Below are 18,000 nucleotides of genomic sequence, written 5' to 3'. Positions count from 1 at the left end.
TCATGATAAGAAATTTAAAATGACATGTGTACATTTTTTTTTACAATTAAACGCATGAATAATCAAACTGGATGATAACGATGAGAGATGAGAGTGCAGTTAAATAAAAATCGAATGTTATCGAGTCTTAAGTACATATATACAATACACATACACACACGTCTATGAAATATTAGGATAATAAAAAATACAATAAATCGTAAAATTACAAGCTAAATTTTAACGATAATATGAATTTCCATGAAAAACCTCTATCTTTAACGATCTCTTCTCCGTTTTCTGAAGAATACGAAAAGCAATGAATAAATCATTTTTACGTTTTTCTGCCTCTCAGCGTTTCTTGTATTCCACTCTGAAAACCCTTACATAATTGGTCTTATCAATGATAGAGAGAGGAGGGAAGGAAAGAAGTTGTTGTTTAAATTAAATAAAAATTAAAACGAGTCAAGAATCCTCGCATCAAAAGTTTACGTTTGATTTTTCCCGGTTTCTTTATTAATAATATAATCTTTCTAAATATTTCGAAACATTTTAAAGTTTAAAACAAAAATTGATAATAAATACAATATCTCCGAATATCTTTCGACGTTTAAAACAAAAAATTTCGCGGTTCTCAAATGTCTCATTAAAATTTCTCGGCGAAGACATACAAATGTTAATCATACTGTTTTTTCTTATGCGAATATAATATAGTGCCGTAGATAAACGTTTCTCTTTAACCCTCTTGTTGCAACCACGTTGAATGACGAATGTCGGAAGTGAAGAAGCGTGAATCGTACCTTGCATTTCGCGCAGAGATAAATTGGTTCTTTCGTATGCGGGTTTGATCATATAAACTGATAAAACATTTTTTCTTTGGATTAATAAATAAATGTATTATTCAATCATACGTGTACACCTTCAGCGCAAATGGATATTGATCAACAACATTTATTGATACACTGAACGAAGATACCGAGTTTTATCGTAGCGTCAAACACTAATAATCGACGAAAGAGAAATTAAATTTATTTCGCACGACAATGCAAGAGAAGAATTTGCATGATTTGTCATTTCCGAAGACATGATACAAACGCAATTGCAGGAGGGAATCGAAAACAATCCCGGCACTCGCGGCTGCGGCGTGGCCTCGTTGGACAAGGCGCGAAACTAACTACTGCAATTATTAATTTATTCAGCCTTTCTATAATAGAGACATACGTTACAGTGTACACTTAATCTTGCTACTTATTTTACTGATACAGCTAACCAGATCGCGCGAACATCAATGAAATCACATCGGATGAGGCGCCGTGCTCCTCATTTGACGGTATCTATCGAAAACGCCTCTGATCAACCATTCGTTCAACGATTCGTGGCAAGTGCTTACTATCGACAACGCTTGAATCACGTAGAGAATGAGGCAGAAAATTAAAATACTCGTCAACATTATATGCCATATTGATAATTGTCTTCTTCTTCTTCGTCTTTTTACTTGGAAAGACGATCTTGCGCTAAAAAAAGAAATAATGTTAAAAGGAACAATCTTATGTTAATGACTAGATAAAATAAAAGAGAAATTAATGATTACATTGATTTACGATCAGAATTAATATTTTCGTTGTCGGAAAGCTCGGGAGAGATCTCCTTTCCGTTCGTCCAAACCTCGTTTTCGATTATTCCACAATTTATTGCACTTTGGCTATTGTTGGAATGACTCAGTCGTAGCGCGTCGTTATTTTCCTCTCTCGAGCTACGACGAGACTCGGTCTGCTCGAAGATACCCCGTAATTCGCCGATATTGTTGGAACTTCTGTTGACACATATTGAAAAAATATCCAATTTATACACAAGGATTATATATATTTTTTAAATAAATATATTAATAGTTTTTTAACATATCAGATGTTTCAACTATTAGCTCAAACTATCTAGATCTAAGTCAATAATAATATTACTAACTCGGTATGATTCAGTTTTTCAATTTCCTTCGGGCATTCAGAGCTGAAGGACGGTCTCCTGAGAGTCATGCGTCCGGAAACGGAATTTCGCTGTCTCACGATCTCCTATATAGAGCATAAAGCAAGAAATATAGATAATATAAAAAAAAGAAAACTAAACAGGCAATCGTGTTATGCGCGTTATTGTGTTAGTAGTGCAGAACGTAAGAGGACAACACCGTTGAGATACCAAGCTGTAAAAGCAAAAATTCAAACTAAAACAAATTGCCTTTATCACATCCTGCGTACTGCCCATCGGCCGAGACATCGTGGCCACGCTGGCTCTTCTCCTAGCTTCTGTCTAGAAAGAAAAATTGACGAAAAAAAACCGCCGATTAATCGACAGAACGAAATTAAACAAGAAGAAAAAAATGAAAGTGCAAGCTGTGAGCGCGTTAAAAAAATCCCTGCGAAGTTGTGCGAATGTGCGAGGTACGACAACGAAGCGACGGAAGGTGCGAGACGAGATACGATAAATGTCTAACGTGCAATGATAAGCTGGCGAAAGAAAGCAATGAACGTGGATCTTCCAGTATTTCCGAACCGTCATACGATTAGTGGCGTGTATGTTCCTGACGCGAGGATGTTCATCGTTGAGCTCGCCGAAGTTCTCCCCTATCGCTATGTTGTTGTCTGCCAGGATCCGTCTGGAAACGAACAGCGTGCACTATCACTCTGATACCGTCTCATTGTTACGAAAACGAAGGAGGGAGAACGTAACATCGAACGCTATTACAAATTTTTCACCAAGAATATTTATCCCGAACATTATCCGACTGTTAATTGATCTCTATCGGAAAAGGCAAAGCCTCTGAAAGTTTTTTACTCACGACAGATAAGACCGAAGACGTGAATATCATATTTTTGAAAGCTGATGCAACATCAAAGCTCAAAATATAAATTGAACGAACGACCAGCGAATAAGGGGAAGTGATAAGTCTGACCCTCACTTAGTCTCGGCGACGTTGGCGGTCAGCTTCTCGCACTGGGACTGCAACGCATGGACATACTTGTCGGCCAGCTGAACGGCCCGGGAAACCCTACGCTCCTGGTGCACGGCGCCTAAGGTCTCGGCCGCGCAGGATACCCTGTGCGCACATCGCACAATCATGTCCAATTGATGCCTGACTCGCTCCACCCGCTCCGCGGATTCCCTGTCCGTGCATAGTGGCGCGAGTTCCTGACGTTACGCAAAATTCAATCCCTTCAACGAACCACGGAGAACGACTACTAACTAACTGGCAAATGCCTCGCGGATACAATTCAGACGCGTTTCAGCCGATTTAGCCGAAGGCTCTGCGTTCTCTATTGTAATATGATTGCTCGAGAAAAGGATTAATAAACGACAAGATATTTTCGTGGTCACTTGCCTGAATGTCCTGCTGCATCTTCCGCACTTCGCAGGAGAGATTTCTCTCGGATTGATCGCGTTGCCGACACGACATCGCTATCCTTCGCGGTAGGGTCAATCTGTCTATGGAAAGACACAACGCGAACGCCGTGTACTTTTTCTACAACAGGAGCAATATCATATAATATTAATTATCCGCTGAAATACTGTAATTTTCATATTTTGGACGTGTTTATTTACCTGCAGTTCTAGCTCGCTTAGATTCTCTCTGAAAATGAAGATTATTCGACAATTAATTGTACGATCGAATGCCGCATCAAGTTTCCAACTCACCTGCTCTCTTCGGAATCTGATAAATTAGCTAGCCCAGATTCTCGCAGACGAACTTCCGTGAGACTCGGGAAAACTCTGCGATTGCAACTTTCCGGAGTCGAAGATGGATTTCTCAGTCTACAAGCGCAACCGTACTTCGGTCGAGCGAGGTTTTCACCCTCCGAAAAAGATCTGTTCATCTTTAAAAGCCACTGTAATAACAAAATGATATTGCAAAATAAGCAATGAGAGAAGAATAATGGAAACTAGATAAACGTGTTCGTCGAGTCTCTCGCGAAATTAGCGGACGTCCGCTGTAAATTATCTTTCAGTATCTAATGACTTTTAGAGTGGCGGAAGGAAACGGGATACGAGACGGCGTGTAGCTTGTTGACCGCCGCTGATTAACAATCACTGCATATGCAAGATTAGGGAAGTTCGTAATGTGATAAGAACAGTTAGCTTGGCACAGATCGCACTTCCAGTGGTAATATGACCTTCGTTCCGTAACATATTACATGCGTTATCGCATCACGTTCGGATAAACATTATCGGGGAAAGAATGAAAATGACGACGAGAGAATCGCACGCATTCCAGCGTAATTGAACTTGTAATTGAAAAGGAAGGATAAATAAGTAAACTCGAAAAGAAGGCAGGTGATTCGATGCGACTCAGTTGAAGCGACTATCATACTTTTTTGCTCCAAGTGATTAATTACCGTCTATGAATACATTGACGGCGGGAAAAGAGAACGCCAGTGAGAATTTCGGCGGCCTTCCCTCTTCGCTTTTCCACTAATATCTGTCGAACGTTTACGTGGCAAAACCTAAGGCAAATATTATTTCTCATATCAAACGAGATAGACCGCCGGATGTAGAAGGGGCACGTGCGTTGTGTGCGACGCTACCGCACTTCAATATAATATTTATAACTTCGCGGTATCCCGCCGGAATCTCCTGTTGGACGAACACGGCGATCTGCAGAAAAAGATAACAAAATGCCATCGTTTGATTAATGAATGATTGATAAATGACGCGCACGTATGACAGCTAATTCATATTACCGCGAGGTCACTTAACGATCGTTTCTTGTTGAATTTCTTCGTGTTGCATGATAACAAAATAAATATCTAACGTTACATAAAATTTGCGTAAGACAACTAAATGAGTTAATAATACTTATCAAAGGAAAAAAAACGCACAACGTGCGTGCATGTAATTTCCTTCCTTTGCAATTACAATTAAAAAAAAAAAAAGAAAAAAAAAGAAAAAAAAACATACGAGGAGCCCATAAATAGCCGATCAATTTAGCGTGATGATGATGATGAAGTAGATAAGTTTCAATCGGTCGTGAAGCAACTTATAAGGTAAAAACTCGCGATCAGCCTTGCCGTCTGGATTTTTCGCCGTAGATCTGTGATTAGTGGCAACTGCGCCAGTAAAAATCAGTATAACTGAACGAATAAACAAGAGACGTCTCGCCGTCGGGAAATACTCGCATAAAAATGAAAATCGACGGAGCTCGTCGATTCTGTGTACTGTAAAGTATATATATATGAGAGTAATTAAGAGATAAACGCAGAAATATATATATATATATATATATATATATATATATATATATATATAAACGCGATTAAATATAAATCATAGCCGGAACATCGTCACGAAAAGTTTCCGCAGTAAATACGATTAACTCGATCATATATATTTGCAATGGGAGATTTATTAGCCGAGAGCTGATAAATTGCGATAGACGTAAAGATGTGATCTAACCGATGACAAATTAGCGTGCCGCTCGGAAGCGAGCTGAAAAAAATCGCATGACTTTGAAATATGTGGGATTATTCCGTGGCTATTTTAGACGACGCGTTAAACCAAGTAGCTGCTGCTTGTGTTTATTTACTATTCGCATTTAAATATGGGCACAAAGGAAAAGAGATACTATTTTCGAACGAGTAAATTATCATCGGGCTCAAGTCACTTCGGTCTTTGTGAACTAAAAAGTGAATGAAGGAGCCGTAAAAATTGTGCAATTGCTTTTAACGCGTTTCACGAACGCGTTTCCTGAACATCTTTCGCTCACATCGTCACACGTTTTATAAGTTAAAAAACGTTTATGTAAAACGTTTATGCAGTCAATCAATACGTGTATCATCATGTAGGACAGTTAATAAAATAAACAATATTGCACCAAGAATTGTAAAAACAATTATATAATTAGTTTTTCTAATAAATCTCATTAAAATCTGTTTACTTCGTAGAAGTACGATTAACACGCTGTCTCTCTTAAAGATATTGCAATATTAAAATAATATGTGTGTGTAACAAGCTTCAAGGTTACTTGAACTCTCTATTACAGATATTAAGAGCCACATTAATTGCAGGATTGTGACATGAGCTAGCGACAGCGGTCTGTCTATAGTGATAGACGCGGTGACCGTGTGTCAGATATTCCATATGAGTAATTAGTGCCAATTGACCGCGGATTTATCACCGGATCATTCCTTTAAAACAACAATAATTGCCGGCTCGCAACTGCGCGGCTCGATCGACCGTGATCAAAACACCCGCGTGACGAGGCTCGCGTTTCTGCAGCTTTAAAATGCAAGCTCAATTGTCTTCGTGCAACCGCGATTGAACTCGCTCGTTGATGCTTAAGTTACGCGCGCCGAGAGCACGCTATCCCATCCAATTTTATGCTGCATTCCGATATTCAATGTCAGTACTAAAAATCTATATTTTTCTATATTTTGCGTCACGTATATACTGCAGATTTTCAGTACCGACAGTTGTTGACAGTAAATATCGGAATGCAGGCTTTACCTAATCCGACAGCGCCGCGGATCAAATCGCTCCTTAATCTTTCCTTCGTTCTACGGGAATGTTCCCGGAGAAAAAAGTTTTATGTCTTCGATTTATATTTAAAATTTTTCTCAGCGCAAAACCAACCTGTTTTATCTCCTGTTTTGTCTCCTTCACGTCTTGTTCGCGCGCTTTTTCATCGCTCTCCGCCACGTTCTTGCACGACGTCACCCTCGTGGAGACCGGATCGGCCAACGACGTGGACGACACGACGTTGACGGCCTTGCCGACCTCAATCGCGACTTTCTCGTTGATGCCGCATCGATCATCGGACCCCGTCGCCGGTTCGCTGCCCGAAACGGCCAAACTGTCCTCGCGACTCGACATTTGTCTATCGACTGACCGTTCGATTCGCGACTGACTCCCGCCGTCGACTCTCCGCACGCTCGCCCGAGAGTGGGGATCCTCTGAATCCGCGATCTTCGCTGAATCTGCAGGAGAAAACGAAATCGATGATTCAATGAGGCAACTCGAGAGAAATTTCCACGATATCTCCTCTTGAGACGGATGTGAGAAATCGTCGACGATTGGAAAGATAAATATTGCACTTTGATACGCGTGATAAATTTTTCCTATCGTTTCATTAATGTAAATTAACAATTAACATGATATATTACAGATTCCACGTAATATATATATTTAATTTTTTAAATTTATTATAAATATATATATATATATATATATATATATATATATATATATAATTAATTAATTGAGATCGGATCAGAGATGCTTGACTACATGGTAATAGTCGGCAATTTGGCATTGAGCATGCTTGCGAAACATTCTTGTTCAAACACGATTCAGGTCCCAGTATCACACTCTTTCACTTCCGTCTTGCACTTGCCTGTGAACGTCGAAGCTGAGTGCACGGAAGTGTCGTCATCTTCCTTGTGTTCGCCGATGGGAGACAGTGGTATTTCTAAAATACCCAATTCGGTGGAATTCACTGAAACGGAAGAAGCACAGTCGGGCACCTCGACAGTTCTAGCTAACTCGTTTCCGGCTTCGTGCGAAAATTTCAAACGCGTGGGCGCCAAATGAACTTTTCTAAGTATCGGCTCTCCGACCAGGGGCGGTTCATCGTCCAGCAGGCTGTCCTGGAATTTTCGCGGTGTGGAGTTCGAGGAATCGCTGTCGCTCTTCACGTTGCGGTAAACATCCCTCGCGGCGGTCCCTTCGACTTGCGCGGGAGAGTCGTCCGGATTGCACGGAGATTGTCTCACTTCCAAATTGGATCCCGGATGATCATTGCGCTGATCTTGCACCGCCACCACATCGAACGAACGGTAGTAGACCGAGATCTTTCTGCGGGGACTCGTCGGAGTGCTCGCACTGCTTACTTCCGGTACCTGGAAACTTTTGGCTTCTCCTTCACTTGTCTTCTTCTCCTCCTTCTTCTTCAACGTGGCCTTCGAATCCATTTGCAGGACGCTCGGCACCTTCGGCATTTCGCACGATCGATTCTCCTCGGAACGGCCCGGATCTTCTTGATCGGAAACGGTACGTGCTTCCGCGACAAGAGTAGATTTCTCACTACGGTCTTCCTGCGTTAGACCGTCTCCTCGCGCGAATGGAGCATCGGTTTCAAGATTTTGATAACCGAATGTTCGCCAGCGCGAGTCGTCCGCAGTTAAGCTCGACGATAACGTGTGTATCGATCGGTACCTATTAACAAAATAATCACAGTTTGAATTCCAGCAACTTAGTTTCCATTAATATTTGTATACTGTTTAACATGTTCACGATGATACAGGATATTTTGCGTGGTCAGGTTCTCCTTTTTTCTTTATAACGACCAATGACATTTTGCAGCAAATCGAACCGTTATATATTTTATAGATAATTTACGTAAAAAACCCGACTTTGAGTTCTCGGACAGCGGACAGACTTTGCAATCGATAAGAGTGCTCTCGATGATATCGTGCAACTCTTCGATGATGGGTTCGATGACGCGGAACCGATTTTGGACGTCCGTGTACGTCTTTATAACTCTTGAGAACGAGTCATCGTCTTCGTTATTCGCGCAGTCCGAAGCTATAGACCGCAAACCCGTCTCCGCTTTCGGCCGGCTAAAATAGCGATCATAGCAAAGAGACGTTGAAGATTAAGGCAAGCTAAGTACACCGGGCATAAATTAACGCATTGAACAATTAGCGCGGCGTTAATCGCGGAATTCACAAAGCCGACTATTTAACTTATATATCTATTATAAACGATATGTTTTCGCGCGATAACCGTTTAAATGTCAGCAGTAGCCGACCCGGCAAAACGCAAATTCATGCATAACGCGAGTCTATTAAAACTTTTAATAGCCTTGAAATTTTGGCAGTGTGGAAACAAATTGAGCTAAGCATATTCGAGATGTGATATTCATCGTTTTCGTTTTCTCTATATAACGCTGACGTAATAACATAAAAAAAAAGTTGAGAATAATATGCGGCGATTGTGGAAACTAAAACGTTTTTGTACGATTAGAACAGATATTCATATTCGTAAATATAATTGTCTCATTTTTGTCTTCCAAATATTCGCTTTCAAATATCAATCTCAATAACAATATATTCAGGATGTGGTATTAATTGTTTTCATTCTCTCTATACAGTGCTTGCACAATGAAATTCAAGAAAAAAAAATAATTGCGAGTAATATGCTGCAGTTGCCGGAGCTGAACGTTTTTGATTAAAGCAGAAATTCATGTGAGATAATGGTCTCATTCGTATTTGCCTGCAAAGGCCGAGGTCGATCTCGATGACATAAACAATTCGTGCGGATTACAGAGACGACTAATTAGAACTGCACGCGTGGTGCACGCGCGCATAGATTTAGCGCAACGATGCCATTAAAGCAACAAATCAAACTGTTCTTGCTACGCGCGATTAATGTCTGCATTACATCAATGCTATCTGCATCTGTATCTTATTGTTAAGTTAAATGTACGCACACACGTGACGCGCTCGTAATTAATTATTCTATTATTTTCCATCGGTTCATCGCTAGTTTCGACCTCCGATCTCTCCCCCCTCCCCCTCCCGATTCTCTTAAAGAATTTATCCCGAACTTCGCATCAATAACCGACGAGAAGTTAAGACGAGATTGCTCTAAGAATTACTGTACAATGAAAGATCAATCTCGTATCGTATCGCGCGACAAATTTTTTTCGGTTTAAACGAGAAAACTACTTCCACGGAACGTGATTTTTTTCGAGTTGTCCGAAACGCCGCTCTCGAGGTACCGATACGCGCGACGAGAAGGTTCGGAACGTACTGATTGCACCCGCCCGGTGAATCAAAGCTCTTCCCCAGCGGTGTTGACGGTCTTCTCCTGCATCGCGTAGCCGGATGTGGAGGTGATCTTCGGATTGCATTTCGTGAGATCTCTATAACGATTGCGGTAATCGTCTGTGTAAGAAATACATGATAACGTGTTTTCCAGCAACTTATTCTTAGCTTCCACGGCGCGTGGTCTGAAGGAAAAAAAAGAGTTAATAAACGTCTGAGAATATTTCTTATCCATATCTGACATGTCGATTCTAATTCTCCTCGGCAAGTCGTCTCGCGGATATTTTTCTTTCTCCGCGTGGAAAAAACCGAGTTGGTCGTAATTAACGACAAATATGCCTATGTTATCTAAGCGCATTTATAATAATTGCACTTCTAATAAACAAGTGTATTTAACACGTTACGAATTCGAAGCAGAGGCATTTTGAAGGAGAAAACGAAAAGTCAGGATTAAATTCTGACTATGAAACTTTACGAATTTGAAAATTAAAAAATGAAACCCGAACGCAAGTTAGATTGGCCGGTAAACACTTTTTATTGCGAGAGCTGAGATAGAAATCATGATTTAAGGCGAGATTCAGGGCAACTCGGTTATTTTTGCGTGGAGTGTCATTCGCGAGCGCCGTCATATGTGCAGGCAACGAGCAATCGTCGAGAAACGCGCGGCACCGCTATTTTTATGGGAAACCCTGAAGACCCGCCCGCTATACCCGACCTTGATCCAGATATTCGAATCGAATGGTCATCTGCTTCGGAAATCGAAGCGATATTTTTCCCGTTTATGCGACTTTGTATTGCTCAAGATATTGTAACGTCTATAATCGGAACGGCGTTTCGGACTTTCATAAGAATCAACTCGTCCGCAAGGTCACCGCTTGCCTATGTAAAACTCGTTCAATATAACAGACTCGCGATAGACTCTTCTTCCGCAAAATTATCCTCACTTAGGTTTACGGTACGCCGACGAGTATGAGACTTCGCACACAAGCGCGCAAGTGTTTCCCATTATTGTTTCGTTGCGAACGCCGTTAACTTACGCGTCCAACAGATCCCGGAAATTCCTGACGCCAAGTTGGTACAAACTGCCGGTCGCATTTGCCGGATCAGCTCGGAGCTGCGTGCTCGCATCTCGCCTCGTGTCACGCCTCGTGATCTCTTCTTCTGCCTGTTAAAAAATGCGATTTGTATGTGAACAGAAGAAAACGACAAAGAAAAAAAATAGAGAAAAACCGTGAACATGAAATCGACCGTGTATCGCTTTGTCATGAAAATCGGCGCTCACTGCAAACGCGGTCATCCGACTATGGTAATGCCGCGACAGGTATGACGCGCGTGAAGGCGATTGTTTAGTGCCTTATCAACATCAGTTATGTTCGAGGTAAAAGAAGAATTTAGAAAGAAAAATAAGCCGGATACAACTAACCATATGCAGTAGAAAAGCTGCTTTGTGTTTCAATTCGTTGACCTTGTTAGCTCTTTCGTTCGTGTCTCGCGAATAAGATGAGTCGTCGATGAAACCTCGCACCGTAACAAAAAACTGTTTAACTCTGAAAATAAATCGCAAACAAAACGTAAAGCAAGCTCGATCGAAGTTGTGCGAGGGAACCGATTGATAGAGGAAATAAAAAATAATTAAACTGAAATATAATGACTTTTCTAGATCTTCCAATGTCGCGGAAATCGCGGCGTCGTATTCGTTCAGTTCTTCCTCCAGTGCTTGTATGTCGTCTTCTCCGCTGCGTTCAAATGTGAAGCCCTAAAATACGTAAAGTATAGCGTTAAGGAAAAAAAAGAACTTAAAATAGTTAAAATCTCTATAAAAAATGTTCACGTGTCACCGTTGTTCCGGTAGCACACAGATAATCGTCGTAATTAATTTATCCCGCGTTAGAAATAGTATCGAGTCAAAATGAATGTTTTCACTTACCGACGTCTTCAACTCTGCGTATAATGAATCTTGAAGCGGCACTTCCTCCGATTTATAGGGCGTGCTATGCATGTTACATCTATTTGTGTCCAAAATTGGCGACATCGAAAACTGTAAATATAATCGTGCCGATTATACCACGAGAATTATCACTTTTATACGATTTACATTTCCGTAACATTAACTAATAGCTTACTCTTTCTTGAGGCCTCAAAAACACGCTAGAAGATGACAACGACAGCAGTTCCGCATTTTTATCCATAAGTTCACGATTCTTTTCACGCAGTTCCTGCAGTATATACATTTCTCGCTGTAGAGTATTATAATTCGTGGCTGTACGATACACATACGGAACAACTTAAACTTACGTAAATGTCGCGTTCATAGCTCTCCTTCATGTTATTATTCGTGTCCTTGAAATTAATCACCATAGTTTCTAATTGTTTGCAACTTTCATCCTTTTCGTTAACTTCCTTCTGCATTTTGTTGAGTTTTTTCATACAATCCATTTTCTCTTTGGTGATCTTCTCCAGTTTTTCTTCCAAAGATGATATAGTATGTACCTATTCATTTGTACGCGAAAACAAAGTGTTTAAAGATTCAGTATAAAAAAAGATTCCTCATAACTAAATATTTGTATATTCAACGATTTATATTCAATACCTTAAATATTAATATTTGGATATTAGTTAGGAAGGATTATGCAGAGAAATACAAAGTGAAAATTTAATATCTTTCGATCGCGCAGATGCGTGCATCTATGAATCTATTTATACGTCCGAACGGAAGTCATAAATAAGTCACCATAAAATAATAAGATGCAATTAGTTTTACCTCAATCTGCGCGGCTTCCAATTTCTTCTTCAACTTCTCATTCTCTTTCATATATTTCCGAAGGGCTGAGGACATAATCTCTTCCTTTTCATTTAATTCATTTATTTTAACTTTCTGCTCGTCGTTCTCTTTTTCGACTTCCTGACATTTCTGAATGTAGTACTTTCTGCATCGATAAAACGCTTAACATAAGTATAAATATAGTATAAAAAAATATCGTAGAAATGTTTATATAAATAAAATAAAAGATTTTTCGAATTTATCCGCGAACATCATCAGTTGGAAACACTTAAAAAAGGCAAAGTTAATCATACTCACAGCTTATTCTCAGTAGTGCTGCATTGTTGTTTGAAACTGTCGATCAACGCCTGGTACCGCTCGAGCTCGTCGCGAAGGAAAATATTCTCCTCAGAGATTGCACGTAATTTCTCACGGAGCTCCAATTCCACGATATCTCTATCCACATCCATGGTTTTCATCGAAGAGTCTGCATCGCTCACGAAGCTACAATAATTAATGTACGTCGTGTTATAACGATCGTACGAAAAACAATTATTATTAAATAATGTATCGCACATCCTATGTTCTTAATGTCAAACACATTAAATTTGCCATTATGTTTTTATTTAATATATTTCTTAAATGCGCGCGCATTACATTTGACATTATGCTTTTATGTACGATATATATATTTAATGTTAGAACAACCGATCATTTATCCATACCAAGCAATTTATAATCAAAACGCTAATTAAACGCCACAAATCACGTAAAAAGTGATATATCTTGTAAGTCCAAATTCAACGAATAGAAAAAAAGACATAATTGGACGCCCGCGCATTTAATAAAATAATACGTTGCCAAAGAAATTAAAATCCATCGTATTAAAATAATCCATCTGTTATCCACATGTGTTAAATTCGCATTATAATATTATCGTGACGCGGCGCGTGGGCCTAATTTCCCGCTTACTTCTTGTATCGATCACAAATCATAATCGGTCAAGCTGATGTTGACGGTGCAGGATCGAATGCGCCTGTCACTATCTCAAACATGTCAGCATCGCGTCGATGATTTAACTCGGAGCTCCTCGACAATTAACATTTGCGACAGTAATCGAGTCGTTGCGTTTAACAACTCTGTGGAAACAAGATTCGCAAGTGCGCTTAGCGCGCGATCGATCCCGCGTGGAAGACACGTAAGTAATTCCAAAAATAAATCGGCCGATTTCCTCCTGTTTAGCCGATCGCGGGAACGATCGCGGTTCAGCGCGTTAACGAGATCACCAGATATGACCATAGGCGAGCAGCGACTGAACACCTCACGCGAATTGCACAAGATATATCGAGTGCCGATTTCCAGCTGCTATAATATTCGCGCCGCGTCACACAACCGCAAGAATAACACCTGTGTGTCGCTTACTCGACTCTATCGAGATCGACGGCAAGAAAAACCGGCGGCGGTCCGCAACTCGTGGAAAACTTTCGAACTTAACCGCGAGAAGATATACATACACACATACACACGTACACGTGCGAGGAATGCTCGTGCGAAGTAAACACTCTTTCCGTCAATTCGTCGGTCATTTTTTCGCTTATGTCGATCGCATCGAATTAAACGCGAGATTTCGGCACGCGTGTTCTCTTTCTCGGCAGGCAATCGCGACAATTATACTTTTATCGCGAGCGACGTATAATAGGCTGCATACAAACGATCGGCTGCGTACGCACGCATGGTGCACGTGGCATTACTCGTTCGAGAAAATCCGAATGGAATTAGATAGAAATAAGAAACATAATCGAATTGCGTGCTTTGGGCAGATCTCTCATTCGTAAACTCTCTGACAAATTCATCTCTTCTTATTTCACGTTTGTCGCGTTAATATAATATAAGTGCCCTATTAAACGCACGAACCGCACGAACAGATTTCTCGGTCAATTTTGAGCTTTTCATTATATGAACTTCGAATCCATTCCTGCGATCTCTTATCGGCTTTGTCGGACAGGGTCGCTTCTGTAAAATTTAACGAGCGGTACGTCGCTCGCTCTATATACGCATGTAAGTAAAGAAAGTAAACTGGCTCGATCCTCGCGATAAACATTTGCATACGCATGTTTGCATTCGTGCATGTACATGTTTGTCTGTTACGCGTATCGCATGCTCGTAGAACCGCGAATAATTTTTCAACGTGTCTAAATGAAGGTAGCGTAGTCGGCTTAAGCGAGACCCGAGGTGTTGCACGATCGAAGCAGTCCAACCGCTTATCGAGCATTCGCGATAATGTCGCGCTGTAATGAATGGGCGAGGAAAAATATTACCGTCCGCATGCGTTTTACGACGTCTTCCAGAAATAATCCCTCGCGACTCAGAACTTCGCGGTATATAAATCCATAGGTTTATGCTATACGTAATAATAAAGCCAGGTGTGTGTGTATGTGTACCCGTCTATTTGCTCAAACGGTGTCGATCGAAAACGGTTGAACGAATCCGTTCGCGACAACGCCACTAACAGTAATACAGGTAACCCTCGAATAACACGGTGATACTTGACGAGTTGCACAAAGTTGAAATATAACACGGTCACTCAATAAAAGAAATCGCAAATGCGGAGGTAAAGCTCATGTTGATTTTAAAAGTTCTTTTTTAATAATCCCTTGGAACTACATGCCCCCAATTTTACATGAATCTGGTCTTGAATTGCACGATTTCTAACAAAACGGAACCAATTAATCGTGTTATTCGCGGTTTGCCTGTTTACTCTCCGCGCGAAGAGCGCGAATAACTCGGTTGGCTTCTAATCAATTTATCTGCCAACCGCGCCGCGTTACTCTTTTTCCCGGTCGGAACGCGCGTTCCACGTATCGAGTTTACGGTTCACTGGATCGCGCGCTGTTACCTCGTCCACGCGATAGTTTCGCGTCGCGGTTTCTTAATCTACGGCGCAATTCCCGAGCCGCATTAAAGGCATGGACGAGGATCAATGCGTTGCCATTTAAAAGGCGCATCCGTCCCTCGTTCTTCTCTCTCCGACGATAATTCTGCGTCTCTGATTACCGAGTGGCGATCGGGTCAAATCAGTCTCGCGAGCCGTTTATAAGCGTGTGACGTTTTTTTTCTTTTCTATTCTAAACGGATGCTTCCGCTTCCTCTTACTAGAGTTTCTCCCGGGCATTGCTATTGCTGTCCTGTTGTATCTTGGCGATCCAGCACTTCGTCGCCTCCTTGAACTGATGTAAATTCACGCGATTGCTCGTCGAAACGGCGGTCAAACACCTCCATAATTCTTCCAGACTGTCGATCCTATCGATCAAAATTGACACGTTACGTTACAATTTGTAGAGACGAACCCTCTCGCGGAAATCGATCTACAGCACAGACAACACTAAAGATTAATGAACGCCGTGCTTATTTACGTGCACACGTATCAAAATACACGCGGCCGTGACAGTTCGGTCCGCCTGTCGGCTTGTACTTCGCGTGGCTTTCCGTAACTCGACTCGCGAAAATGTGCACGTGTCCTACACTTGAAACCGTGCGCCAAGTCGTCGATCGCGTTTGTCCTTGTATCGATTGGCCGTACACACACCGGCAATTTGTTTCCGAGCTAGCTAGAGGTATCGCGGTCGCGTCTCACAATCGTCAACATTGGCGAACGGCGCGTCTGTGCGTAAGGAAAAATAGAACGTTCCTAGCTTCGGCGCGGACACTCACGACAGGTTCGGCAATTCATCCTGAACGTATTTGATGAATCTGATGATCGGCATCGCATCGCTCGTCGAATCCGGCGTCGATATAAAGGTGTTGCATTCCACGAATATCTGCTGCAAAACTGGGAAAAAAAAAACGACGGATTGATTTCCGGTCACTTTCCGCGCTCTCGAAAAGAAAGATCTGTATATTCAATTCGCGACGAGTTACGTCCATCGATGTAGATTAACTTTAATCTCGGGTTAACTTGCTTATCTTTTTCTAGTTCTAATTGAAAAAAAAAGATAAAGGTAAACAGAGATTAAAAATTAATCTTTATTTGTGGAAATGGACACTAGACGATTTGGACGAGCCACTCGTACGAAATAAGCCCTACGAATTAACCCTCAGTTGGAATCTCTACGACTTTTCTGTACAGAGTTAAATTCTGTTTAAGAACACTTTGCCTTTTGCGCTTACCGTACTCTTTCACCCTTTACACACAACATCGCGTTATTAATTTTTTAATAAAATTTGATTCTGTGCAGAAAAGTGGCAGAAGTCGCAGCTAGTCCATTCATGGGTTAGGTACTGTAAATTTCAGATCGAATTGACAAAAAGGATCCGGTTTCAAGAAACGGTTGTTCGAGCTTCAAGCGGGACGTCAGTGATCTCTACGAGTATACCTCCTAATTCGCACAACGCAGAATTTTCGACTTCGGGTCGAGCTGGGAATTTCATCGGCGAGTCGAGTGAAAAAATTACCATTCTCCAATTCGGTGTCCAGGGTGTCCTCCGTCTCCGCGGACATGGTGTCGCTGGAATTCCGCGAACCGTTGCCGAAATTCTGCACCGATTCTGCGAAAGATAGACACACATATACACAACACATACACACCAGGAGGACAGAAGGATACTCGATTTGTATTTTCAAAGGGGCCGCGAAAAGACGCCTTTGTCCCGACGCTTTTGTAACTGAAAAGCCGGGATGCCGGGAATCTCGGGTTCTCGGGCCGAAACCGCCCTTCTACCTGGGAGGGTAGGGGGAGAGGCCGGCAGTGCCGAGGAACCGTTTACCTTCGCCGCGACGACTCGTCGCAGCGAGAAAAGAAAAATTATCGCGCTAATTCGGTTAACTGATCGATTTCCCCGACGCGGGGGTAGTCGCGGTTAGACAGCGCGAGAAATCGGATTCGTTTGTTCTCTCCAGCCGCACTGGCGCACTCCCCTACACTGCACTTTCTCCCACGCGACTGCCGCTCTCAACCCCTCGGCCGCCGCGATCTTGAAGAGTTCGATTTCCGAATTAATTTCGATGGTACGGAGACCGAGTCTCGCAGAGTCTAACCGTAATTAGCGCGTTCGCGCTATCGCGAGAAAGACGCGAGGATCCTCGCGCGTCTCCAGGTCTCCAGTGATACACTCGCTCTTGCTATACCCGATACCGTATCTAGGACGTAAATAAGCGGCCCAAGTACATCCGTCGTTTGACAAAAAGATCCCACATCCACATGTGTGCACGTGCACGTGTCCACACCCACCTCCGCCCCCTCTCGAAAAAGGATCCAAATTTCAGCGATACCCACGACACCTTAGAACTCGCGCGGATATGAGCGAATTAATCGGCGACGCGACTATCGACAGCGGATAGTCGCGCCAAGTTCGAATCTACTCGCCTTCAAGGACGGACACATGCGCCAGAGAGCCGACAATTGGTCGCTTTTGTTCTACGCATGCGCGATCAAGAACGATGATCGTAAAATG

General features: G+C 41.9%; 1 protein-coding gene across 11 annotated transcripts; it reads right to left on the bottom strand.

The window, feature by feature from the left end:
* Positions 1–466: 466 nt before the first annotated feature.
* Positions 467–17,794, bottom strand: LOC143906007 (uncharacterized). 11 transcript variants are annotated; one of them, XM_077421735.1, is made up of 23 exons: positions 17,778–17,794; positions 17,002–17,094; positions 16,261–16,378; positions 15,703–15,849; positions 12,868–13,053; positions 12,550–12,715; positions 12,084–12,278; positions 11,912–12,004; positions 11,716–11,826; positions 11,441–11,544; positions 11,212–11,335; positions 10,826–10,953; positions 7,355–8,175; positions 6,595–6,938; positions 3,664–3,854; positions 3,571–3,598; positions 3,350–3,490; positions 2,930–3,159; positions 2,524–2,626; positions 2,209–2,280; positions 1,942–2,045; positions 1,571–1,792; positions 467–1,493 (listed from the first exon to the last, which is right to left on the bottom strand). In XM_077421735.1, exons 2-23 carry the CDS (start codon positions 17,045–17,047, stop codon positions 1,274–1,276), a joined length of 3,894 nt encoding a protein of 1,297 aa, XP_077277861.1. In that variant the 5' UTR covers positions 17,048–17,094; positions 17,778–17,794; the 3' UTR covers positions 467–1,273. The 11 variants fall into 11 exon arrangements, 9 of the variants coding, with proteins under 9 accessions (XP_077277861.1, XP_077277862.1, XP_077277863.1 ...); XM_077421736.1 differs by lacking the exon at positions 17,778–17,794 and adding an exon at positions 17,585–17,733; XM_077421737.1 differs by lacking the exon at positions 17,778–17,794 and adding an exon at positions 17,314–17,463.
* Positions 17,795–18,000: the final 206 nt, after the last annotated feature.

The sequence above is a fragment of the Temnothorax americanus genome, unplaced genomic scaffold, assembly GCF_048541705.1.
Source record: "Temnothorax americanus isolate GAGA-0224 unplaced genomic scaffold, ASM4854170v1 Scaffold7, whole genome shotgun sequence".
Lineage (NCBI taxonomy): Eukaryota > Metazoa > Arthropoda > Insecta > Hymenoptera > Formicidae > Temnothorax > Temnothorax americanus.
The sequence above is the reverse complement of the archived record's forward strand: the minus strand, read 5'-3'. Positions and strand labels throughout refer to the sequence as shown.

Bases quoted from the DNA above. Each gene is read 5' to 3' on its own strand.
- LOC143906007 (XM_077421732.1), bottom strand. From the start codon at position 17,128: ATGTGTTGTGTATATGTGTGTCTATCTTTCGCAGAATCGGTGCAGAAT. The intron at 12,716-12,867 runs GTGAGTATGATT...TTATCGATGCAG, and splicing joins AGCACTACTGAGAATAAGCT to AAAGTACTACATTCAGAAAT. The intron at 3,855-6,594 runs GTTGGTTTTGCG...TTGTTATTACAG, and splicing joins CAAAACAGGAGATAAAACAG to TGGCTTTTAAAGATGAACAG.